At 44.9% G+C, this 20,040-nt stretch overlaps 2 protein-coding genes across 6 annotated transcripts in view; one reads left to right on the forward strand and one right to left on the reverse strand.

The window, feature by feature from the left end:
- Positions 1-2,528: 2,528 nt before the first annotated feature.
- Positions 2,529-8,423, forward strand: mad2l1 (MAD2 mitotic arrest deficient-like 1 (yeast)). Its single transcript, XM_076289606.1, has 5 exons — positions 2,529-2,651; positions 4,326-4,472; positions 4,953-5,073; positions 6,042-6,145; positions 7,578-8,423. Exons 1-5 carry the CDS (start codon positions 2,588-2,590, stop codon positions 7,748-7,750), a joined length of 609 nt encoding a protein of 202 aa, XP_076145721.1. The 5' UTR covers positions 2,529-2,587; the 3' UTR covers positions 7,751-8,423.
- A 1,256-nt stretch (positions 8,424-9,679) lies between these two features.
- Positions 9,680-20,040, reverse strand: part of pde5ab (phosphodiesterase 5A, cGMP-specific, b) — a 117,769-nt gene continuing 107,408 nt past the window's right edge. For all 5 annotated transcript variants that reach the window (XM_076288456.1, XM_076288454.1, XM_076288452.1 and 2 more), the window contains exons 19-22: positions 16,857-16,920; positions 15,456-15,530; positions 14,739-14,822; positions 9,680-12,046 (exon numbers count right to left, since the gene is read on the reverse strand). In XM_076288456.1, coding sequence (XP_076144571.1) covers positions 11,924-12,046; positions 14,739-14,822; positions 15,456-15,530; positions 16,857-16,920 — 346 coding nt within the window. In that variant the 3' untranslated portion in view covers positions 9,680-11,923. The remainder of the gene's footprint in view (positions 12,047-14,738; positions 14,823-15,455; positions 15,531-16,856; positions 16,921-20,040) is intronic.

Raw genomic sequence — 20,040 nt, forward strand, 5'->3', positions numbered from 1 at the left:
ATCACATTGGCTCTTAACCCCTTCCTGTCTGCTCTTAACCCCTTCCTGTTCACCCTGCTGCTGCAGCCCCAGGCACCAAGGGGGGGGGGGGGGGTGCTTCTGACATGTGTGTGTGTGTGTGTGTATGTGTGTGTGTGTGTGTGTATATATATATAATAAATACCAATTTTAGTAAGAGACTAAATACAATGTAATGTAACTGAATTTAAACAATAACCATACAACACATACACATCACAACTGTGTAAAAAGTAATGAATTAGATATAAGGCAAACAGATGAATCTTTAGCCTATATGTGAAAGGGCCATCCAACTGGTCAACGCCACACAAAAGGGCCATATCGAACTGGTCCAACTGGTCAACGCCACACAGAAGAGCCATATCCAACTGGTCCAACTGGTCAACGCCACACAGAAGGGCCATATCCAACTGGTCCAACTGGTCAACGCCACACAGAAGGGCCATATCCAACTGGTCAACGCCACACAGAAGGGCCATATCCAACTGGTCAACGCCACACAGAAGGGGAGGGCACCATCATATCACTGTGTCTGCATGAGTCTGTCTCTCTCTCCACCATCACTGTTTAATTTAATTAAATTTATTGTACTTATAGAGCGCCAAAACATTACACATGTATCATGGCGCTTTACAGAATGTAGGCAATCAGAGAAAGAAGGAAAGAAAGGAAGAAAAGAAAAGCAAGAGAGAGGCCCATGGGTAACAGGGGCGAGGAAAAACTCCCTAGAATTGGAGATACATATAGGAAGAAACCTCGAGCAGATCCACGACTCAAGGGCCTGACCCATCTGCCTAGGGTCAATACAGGACAGTAAGGTCTGTATACATGACAAATGCATATGATAGTCAGGTGTAGAGAATAAGACATGGTGTTAAGCACTTGAGCTGAAAGTTACAAGAGGTGGGATGATTACGTATCCGGTTTGATAATTCATTAATCCTGATTTAGTGACAGAAAGTTCAAATAGTCCAGCGTTGGATTTGTCCAGGGGAAGGGAGTTGTCAAGGGGCATGTGGTGGGTCGTACGGGCCAGTAATCCAGATAGGGGGACAGTAATAGGGCAGTCGAGGATGGGACTTCAGGTGAGATGGGTGAGAGGAGGGCCAACACACGGATGGTTGATGACTGGTGATGATATACCTCACAAGTGAGGTACAGTAAGGGGGAAGAAAGAGAGATGTAGAGTGGGTTAGTATTACTGAAAATCAAAATGGTTAATGTCAATAAGTAATCAGTGGTACTATATATTGTTACAGTATACCATAGTGAGAATAGGCAAGAGAGGGAGAGTTGAGAGAGAGAGGAGGGCGGGGGGTTGTACGGCGTGGCACATGAAAAGTCCATGACAGCACTATGCTATGGCAACATAACTAAGGCATGGTGACAGCACTATGCTATGGCAGCATAACTAAGGCATGGTGAGGGGTAGTCAGCACCAGCGCAGGTATGGTCAGTGACCACCATCGCACGCGCGACTGGGGTGCCAGTCACACGAGGACTCAGCAGGGTGGTCCATTCCAAAAAACCCTGAGGTGGGTGAAGTTCCACACCGCACCATACCAAGTATGGGAGGCAGTAAAGAGGTATGTTTTAAGTCTAGATTTAAAAATAGGGAGGGTGTCTGCTAGTCGAATTGAGGAGGGCAGATTATTCCAGAGGAGGGGTGCACGATAGCTGAAAGCTCTGCCTCCTACTGTAGTTTTTGAGATTCTTGGAATTACAAGAAGGCCAGTATTCTGTGATCGTAGCGGTTTGGGTGGGTTATATGGGACTAGGAGATCTTTAATATATTCTGGTGCCTGGCCATTAATGGCTTTGTATGTTAGAAGTAATATTTTGAAGTCAATGTGACTTTTAACAGGCAGCCAGTGTAGAGATGCCAGGATAGGGGAAATATGTTCATATTTTTTTTCTCCACCATCATATCACTGTGTCTGCATGAGTCTGTCTCTCTCTCCACCATCATTTCACTGTGTCTGCATGAGTCTGTCTCTCTCTGCCTCCACCCCACTGTGTCTGAGTTATGTTTACATTCTTGTCTCTTTATAGTCATAGTTAATATTTAACAACAAAGTTAAAGTTATTGCACTGTTCAAATCCCTGCACTGTCTACCATAGCACCTTATCATGGTCAATACATCACAGGGTCAGTCCATACCAGACCTTACCAGATGCTATTTACTCTTTACTTTTTACATTTCAGTGAGTGATTTTTATGTATGTGAAATATGTGTGTTGTGTTGCCTAAAATTTCCCTCAGGATGAATAAAGTATCTATCTATCTATCTATCTATAAAGTTGACTTGAGTTGATGATATGCTTTTTGATGAATATACAGTATTTTTTGAGTATCAAAATGAATTTATTATATTATTTCCGGATTATTTCCGTCTTACTCCAGTCCAGTTGGTGGCACTAAACATTGGCTTTCAAACCCCAACAATAAAGAAGGTGTGATACTGCGCATGCGCTAGACTACGTGACGCAACAAGATTTGAAAGTGTGGCGGGTGGAGAAAATAAATAAGAGAACAAGTGAGGAATTCAGAAAGAAAACACCAAAGATGTCTAGCACATTAAAAGGGATCACCTTGAAGGGGAGTTCAGAAATCGTCGCTGAATTCTTTTGTAAGTATGTGGTAATGTTGCACATGTAAGTTTTGTCAAGAAAACAGTCATTTGATTCACACGAGCCAACAATGGTAACATAACTCATATTAGCGTAGTTAACTGTTAGCATTAACGTTAGCGTTGTTTAAAAAGCGCTTTACAACATTGTGATTTCTGGATACGTATGGTGAATATTTACGCATCCATGCTTGCTCGTGTGGACAAGTTATCTTGGTTTGCAAGGTTAACAAAGATGGACTCATAGTTAGTTAGTTACCTAGCCATGGATGACTAACGTCAGTTGCATGTTGGGTTTTTTCCACGTTAACGTCCCTTGCTTTCTAGTCGACACGATGTATTGATATTGCAAGCAGGAGTGCATTTGAGGCCGAAATCACAATAAATATGTAATTGTTGTATTTCTAAACTTGTTATTTTCCTGGCATTGAAAACCCACAAATTGCCACCACGCCTGCATGATCTGATGACAAGGACGATAATTGCAAATGATAATCACTAGCAAGACTATTTTACTCAGACTGTATATATAGAACGAATGCAGCCACACTGTCCAGTTCTATATATACAGTCTATGATTTTACTAGCCACATCATGGCTAACTAAAAAGGGATCTTTCTCAGGACACATAACGTTAGGGTTGTTCACACTTGGTTCTCGCCAGATATAACTTAACGTGTAGCTAAATTACCGTACTTTAGTTGGGTTTACACATCACTGACTAATGGAATCTAAACATGATGCATTTGTGTTAAAAGGAGGAACTGTAGCAAAGAGTATAGTCTCTGACTGTAGCTGGCTAACTCGCATTCTAGGGCCATCAAAAGACGGGCGCTGTCAGGGAAATATTTGAACTCACAACAGAAATGCCTTGTGGTTTGTAAAAAATGTGGCAGTTGACCCCGTACATCTGTGTAAGATCGTACGTGTACTTCAAAAGGAAAGGCCCTAAATGACGTCCAGAGGACACCGTTTACTCCATCACCTTTGCTGTAACGGTACTTTTAGCCACCATGTAACCTGCAGTTAGAACTGACCCAGTGCTCGCCAAAGGGGCTACAACCGGCGTACATTTCCAAGCTGTAACAAATAAAGTTGCTACCCTATTTTTTTTTAGTAGATTAAACAATTTACATAATATATCTATAAAGGAGCGAAAGAGAATACATATTTAGTTCTTTTTTATTAGACTGGATATCTTTTGGGGAATGGACAAAGCTAGACGTCAGAGGACGTCATATTGGCTATAAGAAGCAATGTTAAGCATTTTTCATAATTTTTTGATAATTTTCTGACGTTTCATAGACCAAACACCAATTAATCGATACAGTGAGTTCGTTAGTTGCAATCCTCTTTTTGTGACTCCTTTCCTCCAGACTAATTAGTCTTAGTGGAATTAATAATTAAGTAATTAATTAAGTAAGTATAAGTGTATATATACTCTTTTCATCCCGTAGGGAAATTTGGTCTCTGCATTTATCCCAATCCGTGAATTAGTAAAACACACTCAGCACACAGTTTATTAACGGTAATAGTTTTGGACAGTCAGTGTTTAAAAAGTTACTCTGATGCTCGATCATAACATATATAATGGTGTCATAAGGGTTGTAGGGGAAACTGAATTTAAATCTAAATAAAGATACATACACTAATTCTTATCCCTATATGTCACAGCATTCGGCATCAACAGCATCCTGTACCAGCGCGGTATCTACCCACCGGAGACGTTCTCCAGGGTCACTCAGTACGACCTGAGCCTGATGCTCACCACCGACACCAAGCTCAAGAACTACCTGACCAACGTGGTGGCCCAGCTCAAAGGTGAGTGCCCTGACGGTCCTCCTCATGGGGCAGCGGTGCTGTGTTGCTGGGCAACCACATAACCGGTTCCATGTGTTCTGATTGGATGATCATGATTTGCCCACTGATGATTAAACTTTTGAAGAAAAAAAAATGTTAGAGCTACACCTGTGGGGTTAGTCTGAAGGTCAAGGTATTTTTTGTCCAAAGCAACTTACAGAAAGCAATGACATTTAAGTCTTGTCATGTTTTTAAATCAAATCTGTTTATGGAGATGCTGTTAGTCTTAATGAACGGGCTAGTTGAGAGGTGTGCTTAGACTGTGTAGTGTGTGATGGTCTTCACCCATGCGTGTGTGTGTATGTGTGAACATGTGTGTTTTCATAGGTGCCGTGTGTTTGTATGTAAATAAACTTGGTGTGCGCTTTAGAGTGGTCTTTCTAGAATTATTTAATAAAATGGGCGTTGGTCATCATCTCACTCTGTGTGTGTGTGTTTCAGAGTGGCTCTGTGAGTGTACGGTCCAGAAGCTGGTGTTGGTCATCACCTGCCTGGAGACCAATGAGGTTCTGGAGCGCTGGCAGTTTGATATCGAGTGTGACAAAACTGCCAAGGAAAGCAGGTATACTCACACACACACACACACACACACCATCTTCAGCAACACACACGCACCATATCGACACTAGAACACACAGACAGACAGACACACACACACACACACTTGTCATCATTTTGTTGTCATTCTGTAAAAATAATATCTGAACATTCTTTGATTGCAGCCTTTTAAGCTTGGCTACTTTCAATATTATAACTTGTAATTGTAAATGGTAACACTTCATTTGAGGGGGTGTGCGTAAGATTGACCTGACACTGTCATAACCAGAACATGACACCGGTCATGAACATTAAAGCAGCACTAAAGAAGATTAACATGACACCGGTCATGAACATTAAAGCAGAAGAACACTAAAGAAGATTTGCTCTCGGGGTCCCTACAGTTGGGAAGCACAATAATAAACAAACTAAATATGCGTCCGTTGCAACAAATTATGTTTTAATGTTTAATGTTTAATGTCATGTTTAATGTCATGTTTAATGTCATGTTTTAATGTGTTTCATGTCAAGTTGACATCGCTTGGGATGTCTTCATTATAACACTTCAAGATGACACAATTTGCTGACGGCTTCGTCAAGTGTCATGGCCTTCAGTTAATGTCAAGATGTCATGGCCTTCAGTTAATGTCAAGATGTCATGGCAAAGCCATCCGTTTATCGCTCAAACAATTAATCAAGAAAATAATTATACGAAAATAATCATTGCAGCCCTAACAGACACACACATGTACAATAATATCACACACCATATACCATAATTGTGTGCATTATAATGCCTTTTTAAAATGTTATATGGGAATTCTGCATGGAGTGTTAATCGTGCTGCACTGGGAGTTGATCTGAGTGGAGTGTTAATAATGCTACAGTGGGAGTTGTTCTCTTGGCTTCATGCTGTGTGGGGCTGCATTGGGCTCAGGTCCACAGTCTGAGGGTTAGTCATCTAAAGTGTGTGTGTGTGTGTGTGTGTCTCAGTGCTCCCCGGGAGAAATCCATCAAGGCCATCCAAGAGGAGATCCGCTCGGTCATCAGACAGATCACAGCAACAGTCACCTTCCTGCCTCTACTTGAGACTGCCTGTGAGTAGTGTGTGTGTGTGTGTAATAGGACTTCCTGCGTCTGCTAAAGACTGTGTGTGTGTGTCTCTGTGTGTGTGTGTGTAGAAAATGACTTCCTGCGTCTGCTAGAGAAAGTGTCAGTGTGAGGGGAAGGACTTTGGAACCAAACACACATAAGGGAGTGATTCCTACCATGTTGTGTGCGTGTGCGATTCCTACCATGTTGTGTGCGTGTGCGTGTGTGATTCCTACCATGTTGTGTGCGTGTGCGTGTGCGTGTGTGATTCCTACCATGTTGTGTGCGTGTGCGTGTGTGATTCCTACCATGTTGTGTGCGTGTGCGTGTGTGATTCCTACCATGTTGTGTGCGTGTGAGGCCTTTTGTAGGCCAGAGATGTAAACTCCTCACCTGAACAGCAGAAGTTTACCTTCTGTACTGCTCTTTCCCCCACCCTACCGTGTGTGTGTGCGTGTGTGTGTGTGTGTGTGGAGGAGGCTTTCTGCACCAAGGTAGTTAAATACCAACCACTCCTAAACACCATCTCAGAGCTAGGCTATAGGTGTGTGTGTGTGTGTCCATGCCTAAACACCATCTCAGAGCTAGGCTATAGGTGTGTGTGTGTGTGTGTCCATGCCTAAACACCATCTCAGAGCTAGGCTATAGGTGTGTGTGTGTGTGTGTCCATGCCTAAACACCATCTCAGAGCTAGGCTATAGGTGTGTGTGTGTGTGTCCATGCCTAAACACCATCTCAGAGCTAGGCTAAAGGTGTGTGTGTGTGTGTCCATGCCTAAACACCATCTCAGAGCTAGGCTATAGGTGTGTGTCCACTCCTAAACACCATCTCAGAGCTAGGCTATAGGTGTGTGTGTGTGTGTGTCCACTCCTAAACACCATCTCAGAGCTAGGCTATAGGTGTGTGTGTGTGTGTCCACTCCTAAACACCATCTCAGAGCTAGGCTATAGGTGTGTGTCCACTCCTAAACACCATCTCAGAGCTAGGCTATAGGTGTGTGTGTGTGTCCACTCCTAAACTCCATCTCAGAGCTAGGCTATAGGTGCAGACTACTCGTATTCATATTTGGTAGCCTAGGACACGTACACAGGCTGGTAGTAAGAGGGCTGCAGCAGCTTGGGATGGCCAAAGGGAGGGCTAAACAGTTTGCAGAGTACTGTGCCATCTCTGCTGTTATTGGTAGCCGCCACATATGGAGGAGACGTTGCTACTTATACCCATAAGACCTGAGTATTGTGCTTGTTAAGTTATACATCACTTACGTTAAGTGATATTGTGAAGACCTGGTGCATGCTACTGGTCCATAGATTTGTGTATGTATTGTACTGCATTGTACTGCATTCATAATATGTGTATCCCTGTACCATTTTCTTCATGTGGACATAAATAAATGGTTAAAGTGTCTGTGTGTCTGTGTGGTTGTGTGTGTGTGTGTAGGTGCGTTTGACCTGCTGGTCTACACAGACAAGGACCTGGAGGTACCAGAGAAGTGGGAGGAGTCTGGTCCGCAGACCATCAGCCAATCAGAAGAGGTCCGCCTGCGATCCTTCACCACGTCAATTCACAAAGTCAACAGCATGGTGGCCTACAAGAGGACCGACTCCATGTAGGACTTTCCCCCCCCATGGGGTGGGGCTTGAGAGTCTGGCTTGTGGTGGGGGGGGGGGGCTGAGAGTCTGGCTTGTGGGAGAGGTGTTTGAAATGAGTCCTGATTAGAAAGGGCATTTGGAACACTGCATCATCATCATCATGGCCACAACACAGCGATGCCGTCAGGAAACGCCCCACAGGCCATCCACCCCTCCTACCACATGACTAAGCACTCTCTCCCTCTCTCTCCCATCTCTCTCTCCATCTCTCTCTCCATCTCTTTCTCCATCTCCCACTCTCTCCCTCTCTCTTCATCTCTCTCTCCATCTCCCACTCTCTCCCTCTCTCTCTCCATTACCACATGACTAAGCTCTCTCTCTCTCTTCATCTCTCTCTCCATCTCTTTCCATCTCTCTCTCCATTTCTCTGTTTCTCACTCTCTCCATTTTCTCTGTTTCTCTCACTCTCTCCATTTCTCTGTTTTTCTGTCCTGATTATTCTCTCTCTCTCTCTCTCTCTCATATGTCTCTTCAGTCTGTTTTTCTGTCCTGATGTAAATATTCTTATCTCGGCTCTCCTCCGATGTTCGATGTCGGTCCTACTCAAACGGAACAGTTTTTGTTTTAGAGGTTCAAGGTTTTTTATGAAAATGTAAAGAAATGTCTTCTTAGAGCAATAAACGTCTCCTGTGTATGGTGTGTCTGTGGAGGTCATTCCCCCTGTGTCCAGCAGGGGGAGTCAGAAGCCCGTGATCTTGTTCCTCTGCTTGCTCTCTCCCTGCTCATCTCTGATTGGCTTGTGCTGATTAGGCCCCTCAACAACATTTTAATTACATTGATTTTGCCTTGTGCACCGATTGGTTGGCCACGTGGTGACCTTGTGCACCGATTGGTGGAAAATGCAGTCGGCCTCTAGAGTGCAGGGAAACGACCATATTTGGTCAAATCTTGAGCTTCACTTTATATTTAGTAAACTGAGTATGTGGTGTAGGAAGGAGTTTAAGGAAAGTCCTTTTAGGCAAGTCCCTCCACTCGGCGGCCATATAGCAACGCTTTTTAAGCACTCAACTGGCATCCTATTCAGCAGATATGCGTGTGCGCAAGGCTTCACGACACCTTGCTCCAGCGGTGAGTTCACAACACATGATTGGGAAGATGTCTTCACAACACACCATATGATTGGCTCAATGTATTCACATCACACCACATGATTGGCTCAATGTATTCACATGTCGACGCTTTGCCGAGGAAGGGGTGTGATATGTGTAGAAAACTGCCATATTGGCGTTACAAACTAGCCCCATGCATTTCTATGGAGGATTTTTTGAGTGCTGTGTCTCATTAGAAAGTCTGGTTTCAGTTAGGTGGGGCCAGAGGGTTCTAGAGGTGTGAAGAAGAAACCTGTTTTATGACTGGTCAATAGACAACAGTATGTCTGATCTAGTAACCCCTCGTTACTGCGTATGTCTGATTTAGTAAACCCTCGGTACTGCATAGTATGTCTGATCTAGTAAACCCTCGGTACTGCATAGTATGCCTGATTTAAACTGTGTTGTGTGCACGGGGGGGGGGGGGGCTGTCTGGTGTGTGTGGTGTGTGTACGGGGGGGGTGGTTGGGTGTGTGTGGGGTGTGTAGGGGGGGGGGGGGTGGTTGGGTGTGTGTGTGGTGTGTGCACAGGGGGGGGGGGGTGTCTGGTGTGTGTGTGGTCTGTGGTGTGTGTGTGTTTGGTGTCTGGTGTGTGTGTGTGGTGTGTGCACGGATCTCACACAGCCCTGTGCTGATTGGATCAGAAGATTCGCCCCCAAAAGGTGTCCTTGGAACCAAAAAAAACCTGAGAACCCCGTTTTTGATACCGATCGCCATACTGTGGTGGATTAAATAGTCTGGAGTGAGGTGTGTGTGTTCATTCAGTCACACAACAACACAATAATGATCACACATACACTCTGCAGTTTTGTATGTTTAAAAAGAGAAAAAACATTTGACAGGTTCATAAATAAAGGCTCTGGAAAAGTTCAGTAGAAAATAGCAGCCCTAGTGACAGCCCTCTACAAAGTGCAGCAGCTCCAAGAGACACAGAGCTTCCAGGAGAACATGTGAGAACATCAGCCTGAGGGGAACCCTTCCAGGGTACAGAACCTGTCCAGAACCCTTCTTGGTCTGGCGTGGAACCGTTTTGGTCTGGTTTAGACAGTTTTGGATACAGCACTGTTTTTTGTCTGGTGTAGAACCGTTCTGGATACAGCACGTTTGGTCTAAATTTCTGCTGTCTGGGAAAGCAGTGTTTGCCAGAGAACCAGAGTGTGTGTGTGTAAGAAACAATCAGACCTGATGACCAAAGGTGTGTGTGTAAGAGACAATCAGACCTGATGACCAAAGGTGTGTGTGTGTGGTCTGTTCCCTCCATTGTGTATAAAAATAGACATGCTTCACTTCTGTTATGGCTTCAGTTTGGAGTCCTTTTGCATTTGCCTGACAGCTGTTACACACACACACACACACACACACACAGAAATAGTGCTCTAATGTTGCCTTACAGCTGTCATGGCTTCAGAAATAGTATTGTTAATGTTCTCTCTCACACACACACACATATTCACACAGAGACTGAATGAACAAATGTGTTCTTATTTGGTAATCACGTTGGCATTGATCACAGAGAGCTGGTTCCCCTGGTGCCTGCCTGCTTTGCTGCGACTCGTTTAGACCTCATTCAGGGACATGAAACAGTCGCCCGCGTGTGTGTGAATGGGAGCACACTTTAGCATCCCCCACCTGTGTAAGCACCTGTGGACGCACACACACAGTGACTGAATAGGCAACACCTGCTGAGAGACGAGTGTAAAAGAGCGGCTGACCTGTGAACTGTTTTATGCCTCACCAGAGATGGAGCACACACTCGCATGCACACGCACTCACACACACACGTGCACTCTCACTTGTCTGGTTTTGCTGTGATTGACATGGCAAACATTGCTGGCGTCCTCTGTCAAGTGGAAATCTCTGCTACTGACTGACTAAAGACTGCGTTGGTCATGTTTAGTTTTGGTTGTCAGGCAGTAGAGGATTCTGGTACGTATTTGGCTGGGATTCGTCCCTAATCTGCTTTAGATTCTGGTCCGTATTTGGCTGGGATTTGTCCCTAATCTGCTTTAGATTCGGCTGAATGAAGCAGACGTGTTGTCACATGTTCTAGTCTGGAAGCCACTTCATGTGTTTTATAGATAATAAATGTTAATATAAGATGTATGTGGCACAGTAAAGTGACAAACAAATCTCATGAACTTTCTCATGAAAAGTGTTACTAACATACATACACACAGATATGTGTGTGTTTAGACCGGTGTTCACACGCACACACCAACACACACTCAGATGTGTGTGCACATGCACACTAGGGTGTACCTACCTGCTACAGTGCAATCTAACATACACACACAACGGTGTATGTAGAATGTTAACATACATACACACACACACACACACACAGACGTGTGTATGGACATGCCCTCTGGGGTACTCCTAGCTGCTACAGTGTGGACGATGCTGTGTGTGTGTGTGTGTGTGTGTGTGTGTGTGTGTGTAAACATTCTGAAATGTGCTATGTGTGTGTGTAAACATTCTTAAATGTATAAATAACTTCCCTGTCAGCTACCTGTGAAAGTGAACTGCACAAACTTACAGTTTAAAAAATAAAACTATGGCAATAAATAAAGCTTAGTGTCAATGCCACCTCTTAGTGGGGTTGGGAGGTTTTGGGGGGGCGGGCCGTCAGTTTCACGGTGGGTCCAATCGGGTCCTCTCTGGTGCCGATCAGGTCGGGACTAAACGCCGATCCGGTGCAGACACAACGCCGATCCGGATGAGGCCCGAGCCAGACTGAGCGGGTGTCCTGGTTGTGGGGGATGAACATGCCCAAAGGGCAAGAGGGACACGTTCATGGGTGCACTGCTGGAGGGAGGTGAACATGCCCAAAGGAATGTGATCGTGTGGAGTTGGACCATGTTAAACATGCCCTTGAAGGGTCAAAGGAACGTGGACAAGGAAATAGGAACACACTCTGTGGAACTTGGGGAATCGGAACACGCCCTGTGGAGTACCGGGTCATGCTTAGGAGGGGACACAAGAGTGCAGACACAAACACACTCTCTGGTCGTGCGTATCGAGTGTGACCCCTGCCCCCCGTGCACGTCTCACAGGGAGCCGTTGATGAGGTCAGCCTCGTCTCCTTGCTCCGCCAACAGCTGCCAGTTCTGCCTGTTCTTCCTGCAGCCCTCCAGCAGGGGGAGGCAGTCCTCAGACAGGCCCGACAGTGTCTGAGAAAGGGAGTAAGAGTAACACTGCGTCAGGCTCTGGAGTTGGTACCTTAGTGACCGCATGCTCTATGATGATACTCAACGTTGCTGAGCAACAGTAGCAGGTGTAACTATGTTTACACTATGTGTTTATGGAAGAGGCACAGGCATGGTGAGTGCTGGTTACACAAGGCAAGTTTAGGAAGCGCAGCCGCTAGCTTGGAACTGGATCCGCTAGTTTGGGACTGGTGCTGCTAGTTTGTAACTGGAGACGCTAGTTTGGGACTGGAGACGCTAGTTTGGGACTGGTGCTGCTAGTTTGGGACTGGAGACGCGAGACGCTAGTTTGGGACTGGAGACGCTAGTTTGGGACTGATGCTGCTAGTTTGGGACTGGATCCGCTAGTTTGGGACTGGAGACGCTAGTTTGGGACTGGTGCTGCTAGTTTGGGACTGGAGACGTGAGATGCTAGTTTGGGACTGGAGACGCTAGTTTGGGACTGATGCTGCTAGTTTGGGACTGGATCCGCTAGTTTGGGACTGGTGCCGCTAGGTTGGGACTGGAGACGCTAGTTTGGGACTGGTGCCGCTAGGTTGGGACTGGAGACGCTAGTTTGGGACTGGATCCGCTAGTTTGGGACTGGATCCGCTAGTTTGGGACTGGTGCTGCTAGTTTGGGACTGGACACGCAAGTTTGGGACTGGACACGCTAGTTTGGGACGCTAGTTTGAGACTGGATCTGCTAGTTTGGGACTGGATCTGCTAGTTTGGGACTGGAGACGCTAGTTCGAGACTGGATCTGCTAGCTTGGGACTGGAGACGCGAGACGCTAGTTTGGGACTGGATCTGCTAGTTTGGGACTGAATCCGCTAGTTTGGGACTGAATCCGCTAGTTTAGGACTGGAGACGCTAGTTTGAGACTGGATCTGCTAGTTTGGGACTGGCTTTTTTGGGGTCACTTGAATCTTGTGGAACTGATGCTGCTGGGTGCTTTAGTGCTGTGGTGTTAATTTGGGAAGTGCTTCTTTTGGGAGTTTCTGGTGTTAGCTTTGTTTGGGGGTTTCTGGTGTTGGGTTAGTTTGGGGGTCTCTGGTGTTGGGTTAGCATGGGGGTCTCTGGTGTTGGGTTAGTTTGGGGGTTTCTGGTGTTGGGTTAGTATAGGGGTAGTATGGGGGTTTCTGGTGTTGGATGGATCTGCTAGTTTGGGACTGGAGATGCTAGTTTGGGACTGGATCCGCTAGTTTGGGACTGGTGCCGCTAGTTTGGAACTGGATCCGCTAGTTTGGGACTGGACACACTAGTTTGGGACTGGGACTGGATCTGCTAGTTTGGGACTGGAGACGCGAGACGCTTGTTTGGGACAGGAGACGCGAGACGCTAGTTTGGGACTGGATCTGCTAGCTTGGGACTGGAGACGCGAGACGCTAGTTTGGGACTGGATCTGCTAGTTTGGGACTGAATCCGCTAGTTTGGGACTGAATCCGCTAGTTTAGGACTGGAGACGCTAGTTTGAGACTGGATCTGCTAGTTTGGGACTGGCTTTTTTGGGGTCACTTGAATCTTGTGGAACTGATGCTGCTGGGTGCTTTAGTGCTGTGGTGTTAATTTGGGAAGTGCTTCTTTTGGGAGTTTCTGGTGTTAGCTTTGTTTGGGGGTTTCTGGTGTTGGGTTAGTTTGGGGGTCTCTGGTGTTGGGTTAGCATGGGGGTCTCTGGTGTTGGGTTAGTTTGGGGGTTTCTGGTGTTGGGTTAGTATAGGGGTAGTATGGGGGTTTCTGGTGTTGGATGGATCTGCTAGTTTGGGACTGGAGATGCTAGTTTGGGACTGGATCCGCTAGTTTGGGACTGGTGCCGCTAGTTTGGAACTGGATCCGCTAGTTTGGGACTGGACACACTAGTTTGGGACTGGGACTGGATCTGCTAGTTTGGGACTGGAGACGCGAGACGCTTGTTTGGGACAGGAGACGCGAGACGCTAGTTTGGGACTGGATCCGCTAGTTTGGGACTGGTGCTGCTAGTTTGGGACTGAATCTGCTAGTTTGGGGGTCTCTGGTGTTGGGTTAGTATGGGGGTTTCTGGTGTTGGGTAAGTTACGGTGTCATCACTGCAGCTGAGTAGACACTTTCTGTGCAGTCTCTGTGTGAGGGACCCCTGAGATGGGTGAAGGGGAGGGCAGAGTGTGTGAAGCGCATGGGCACGCTTCCCAAAGGGGAGGCCAGAGTGGCGTCACTATGGTTGAGTATGTGCTCTCACTGCATGCTAATAAGGCTGGCTCTGTGGTAAGGTTGGCTCTGTGGCTCTGTGGTAAGGCTGGCTCTGTGGTAAGGCTGGCTCTGTGGCTCTGTGGTAAGGCTGGCTCTGTGGCTCTGTGGTAAGGCTGGCTCTGTGGTAAGGCTGGCTCTGTGGCTCTGTGGTAAGGCTGGCTCTGTGGTAAGGCTGGCTCTGTGGCTCTGTGGTCAAGCTGCAGGTTTGGCACCCTGGAGACCTGAGCAGGCCCAGTGGGGTGACTGCTCTCTCCCTTTGCTATAGGGGGTGTCTGGTGTTGCTCTCTCCCTTTGCTATAGGGGGTGTCTGGTGTTGCTCTCTCCCTTTGCTATAGGGGGTGTTTGGTGTTGGTTTCATTTTGGGGGTGTTTGGTGTTGGTTTCATTTTGGGGATTTCTAGTGTTGGCTTTGTTTGGGGGTTTTAGGTGTGGGTGCTAGTGTGAGCTGTTCACCTCATAGAGCTGAGTGCAGATGCCATCGATGAAGGACACCTGCATGCTGGGGATCTTATCACGCTTCTCCCGGTTCATCAGGTCCTGACGGATAAGAATGTTAATATGATAGTTTTGCACACACACAAACAAACTAACACACAGAGACAAACATCATTCAAGAACGTACATACATGCAGCATACACAGACACCCAAAAACAAACACCCTCACTGCAAAAAATAAAATCTAACCAAGTGTTATTATATTAATCATATTAATTTATCAAAAAATCTATTTGGTATTGTTTTTAGTATGAAAAGACTTACCTAGCGCTCTCTCGAAAGATAATTTTTACTTGAATTATTTTAAGGAGTCTTATCAAGACAAATTTGCTCAACGCACTGGCAGACAAATTTGCTTGTTTTTAGGACAAATTTGCTTAACGCACTGGCAGACAAATTTGCTTGTTTTCAGGATGACATGTCTTAATTTAAGAAAAGTTTGACTTATTTTAAGTCAAATGATTTCATGAGAAAGTGTTAGGTAAGTCTCTTTATACTAAAAACAATACCAACTAGTTTTTTTATCTTGATATAAGATTAATAACACTTGGTTAGATTTTGTTAGATAAGCAGTTTTTGCAGTGTATAGGTGCACGATGCTCAGTGTTCATCTAGATTCAACACTATAACATCATCAGTAAATTGATATGTAACTAGACAGTAAAGGTACGCACAATGGGCTCGATGTTCAACTCTCTTCTCTCCTTGTCTCCTTGCTCAAAGAACTCCGTAGCCACCAGCTCAGCTATCTGAAACGCAAAAGCAAGATGAACAACTACGTAATGCAGATGAACAGCTCCGTAATGCAGATGAACAGCTCCGTAATGCAGATGAACAGCTCCGTAATGCAGATGAACAGCTCCGTAATGCAGATGAACAGCTCCGTAATGCAGATGAACAGCTCCATAATTTGAGCCTCTCCTCTTTGGTCTCCTGCAGCTGAGTGACCTTGAGCAGAGTGACCGGTTCTCTGCTCTGCCCAATCTGGCGGTGAGAGCCGTAAACTAATGAAGGGCTGGGGCCACCAAAGTGCCCGTTAATAAACTCCAATCAGTGGAGTGCGGCAGGGCCTAGCTGCATCTGTGCTGTGTGTGTGTGTTGTGTGTGTGTGTGGGTGGGGGTTGTGTGTGTGTGTGTGTGTGTGTGTGGGTGGTTCAGGGCAATCAACACAGGAAACCCAGCCTCAAACAGCACAGGGCACGATGTAATTATTTAGCCCAATACAAACAAAAACAAACACATTACATTTACATAGTGCTTTTCTCGACACTCAAAGCACTTCATATTGAAGTGGGAACCTCACTAACCACCACCAATGTGTAGCACCCACCTGGGTGATGCACGGCAGCCATTATGCGGCAGAGCGCTCACCATACACCAGCTTGAGGTGGAGAGTGAGGGAGTGAATGAGCCAATTACAGTTGTAATTAATAACTTCAATAGTTTTCTCATGTGAAAACAAAGGACGAAGCCGAGACAATATTTATTTATCTGACTTCTGTTAACTCCAGTAAGAACATTCTGACTGATGCAAGTTACCCTGTTCAGAACAGGTTAGGTTAGTCATTAAACTTAAACTGATGCGGATAAATTGTAGAACTCACTCTCATTTTAACAGACCAGGTTAGTTATTCACTAGTTAACTAACGCTAACTCGTGTGTAATGTGAGTGCACCGTAACTCTAGTCCGAATGTGTTAAGTGATTAGTCTTTATCTCATTAACTGGTGTGTTAAGTGGTTACGGAACAGGCCAGGTTAGTTGTTATCTCATTAACTGGTGTGTTAAGTGGTTACGGAACAGGCCAGGTTAGTTGTTATCTCATTAACTGGTGTGTTAAGTGGTTACGGAACAGGCCAGGTTAGTTGTTATCTCATTAACTGGTGTGTTAAGTGGTTACGGAACAGGCCAGGTTAGTTGTTATCTCATTAACTGGTGTGTTAAGTGGTTACGGAACAGGCCAGGTTAGTCGTTATCTCATTAACTGGTGTGTTAAGTGGTTGCCGCTAACAGGCCAGGTTAGTCATTATCTCATTAACTGGTGTGTGAAGTGGTTGCCGCTAACAGGGGACTCACCTTCTTCTGGACTGGCCAGGGTTTGGTGATGGCAGAGATGTCACAAGCCGTCATCAACATGGACCTGCAGAGGGGAGCCACGCCTCATCAGACTCAACATTCTCAACATTCTCACTTACTGATCCAGCACATGTGTACACGCACACACACACACTCACACACACACACACACACGCACACACACACACACACACACACACACACACACACGCACACACACACACACACACACACACATGCACACACACTCACACACACACACACACACGCACACACTCCTGTCAGACATCAAACTCAACATTCTCACTTACTGATCCAGCACACACACACACACACACACACAAACACACTCCTGTCAGACATCAGTCTCAACATTCTCACTTAACTGATCCAGCACACACACACACACACTCCTGTCAGACATCAGACTCAACATTGTCACCTACTGATCCAGCACATGCGTACCAGAGCTGGACAGTAACGGAGTACATTTACTTGAGGACAGTACTTGAGTACAATTTTGAGGGATCTGTACTTTACTCGAGTATCATTTTTGGGGAGTACTCTTGACTTTACTCAAGTACATTTGAGAGGCAAATATTGTACTCTTTACTCCACTACATTTCTATCCATAACCCGTTACTACTTCTAAAAAAAAAGGAAAAAAGAAAAATCTCGAAAACCCTCAATTTGTTGTTTCCCTCTCAAACGTGATTGGATTGTGCAGGCGCCACTGATTGGGACAACCAATCAGCAATCACCTTCAGCTTTACGCCAAAGTCAACTCCATGGTCAGATTTAGATAAGAGACGAAACCATGGACGAAACAATGGATGAAGACGCAGCAGGTCCATCCCGGGAATGTGCCAACCTGTGGCCCCACCTCGCCAGACTATTTCAATTTTCTGAACAATGATAGTTGATAGTAGTTTTCGCTTCAATTACAAAATAGTATTTTGTATTTGAAATATGTATGATTGATTTTACTTCCAATTAATTTTACATTCTCCAAGGTATTAACATTAACATTTTTCATAACTCCATGTAGGACGTTTCTGTACATAAATGTAAGCACTGTGGCAGTAGTAATGCAATATTTAGAAAATGTACTCTTGTACTCTTGATACTCAAGTACTTTTAAAAACAAGTACTTCAGTACTTTTACTTAAGTAGACATCTGACTGTTGTACGTTTACTTGTACTTGAGTAAAATTTAGCAAAGGGTATCTGTACTTTTACTCAAGTAATGAAGCTGTACTCTGTCCGCCTCTGATGCGTACACACACACACACATGCGCGCACACGCACACACACACACACACACACACACACACACACACACACACACACACACACACACACACACACACACACACACACTCCTGTCAGACATCAGACTCAACACTCACTTACTGAGGCCATCCTTAAAAATATTTTCGTTTGCCGTAACCCGACCGACCCTGTCAATTTAGAACCGACCCAAATATTTATTTTTTTCCCCTTTTAGTCTGACCGACTGGCCGGTTGTAAACTTGCGTTAAGACCGACCGATTTTTTTTTTTACTCTAAACAACCAATACAAATAAAATACTATTTTTTTTAGTAGACCCAAGTATTGTGAATATAAATTTCCTACATACAAACGTAGGCTCTCTTAACTAAAACCCTGTGGCGTCATTTCTACACCATTGGTTTACGCATGTCACACTATGGCCTATACGCTTCGTTTCATTCACACAAACATCTCGACAACGCTCATTACTTGGCACGAAGTTCTGGAAGAACTGTGCCCAGATCTTTTCCCATCCCTTCTCCCCTCTAGTCTAACGGTGACCGTGTTGAAGAATTGAAATTGGTTGTGGTCTATTCAGTATTTCTCAAAATATGGGTCCGCAACGTGGAGACTGCTGGTCCGCGGAGTCGTGGAGTGAAATTAGGCCCGGTGCTTCGTCTGAAAATTTGCTGCGCAGTTGATCAAGATACCGCGGGCTGACAAAAAAAGAAAAGAAACGTTTCTGCTATCGATGTCATTAAACATGGAGCCATACAATAAAGTGGTGGTATGAGCGTTTATTCAATGCAGGCGTCTGCGCGAGAGAAACTGAAACTAATCAAATCACTAATCAAACTAAATGCTATTTAATTGTTTAACGACACTTAATAGAATGACGTTGATTTTTGGAACTTCCATAGAAACAGAGCAGAGACTGTATAATACACTGTATAGCACTGAGTATTGTAAAGTCAAATTTGAATATAACGTGGCCAAAAGCTATTGTAGCCTAGCCTGATCAACAAATCAGTGATTTACGCCTATCTGCTCGCCAAAAAAGCTGGTATTGTGTTTCCTGAATCCTTACATTCAGGCATTCAAATTAAACTTCATTAAAAAACATGTCTTTTTTTTTCCATACCAATGTATGATGCTTGCATGAGGGAAACATCCCAAAACAATAGCACCCATATAATTGTTGCTGTTTTGAGAAGTATTTCTTTTCTTATGCAAGCATCATGTAACCATGCAAAAGCAATGAAACTAATTATATCTTACATTAGTAAGGCAGTCCTCTGATGTGCATGTCACAAAACATTTAAGTGAAAGTGCATGTATAACAATATAGGCATAATAATGATTGTGATAATGATAATGACAATTTGATTTGGAGGGAGTGGGGTTGGGTAGATGAGCCCTATGACCCCAAAGTCTGCCATGACTGGGCCTCAGGTCAAAGAAGCTTGAGAAAGGCTGGTCTACATAACCTGCATCAGATTGAGGTTTGCAGTGATGCGCCTGAAGGCACGGGTTGAGGATCCAGTCAGTTACGTCACAATATGCACATTTGTTTAAATTCATACCTACGTAATCACCATGACCAAAATTGTACTTTTTTTTTACTTTGAATCTTGAAAAAAAAAATATTGACTTACCCACAGGCTGTTACTGCAAACAAGAATATTTTTAAGGATGGCCTGATCCAGCACACACACACACACTCCTGTCAGACATCAGACTCAACATTCTCACTTACTGATCCAGCAGCACATGTACACACACACACACACACTCCTGTCAGACATTAGACACAACATTCTCACCTACTGATTCAGCACATGTATACACACACACACACACACACACACACACACACACACACACACACACTCCTGTCAGACATTAGACACA

Source organism: Alosa pseudoharengus, unplaced genomic scaffold, assembly GCF_046254945.1.
Source record: "Alosa pseudoharengus isolate Yale_2024_CS ecotype anadromous, Long Island Sound unplaced genomic scaffold, YU_APseudo_1.1 YU_APseudo_1.1_scf_17, whole genome shotgun sequence".
Lineage (NCBI taxonomy): Eukaryota > Metazoa > Chordata > Actinopteri > Clupeiformes > Clupeidae > Alosa > Alosa pseudoharengus.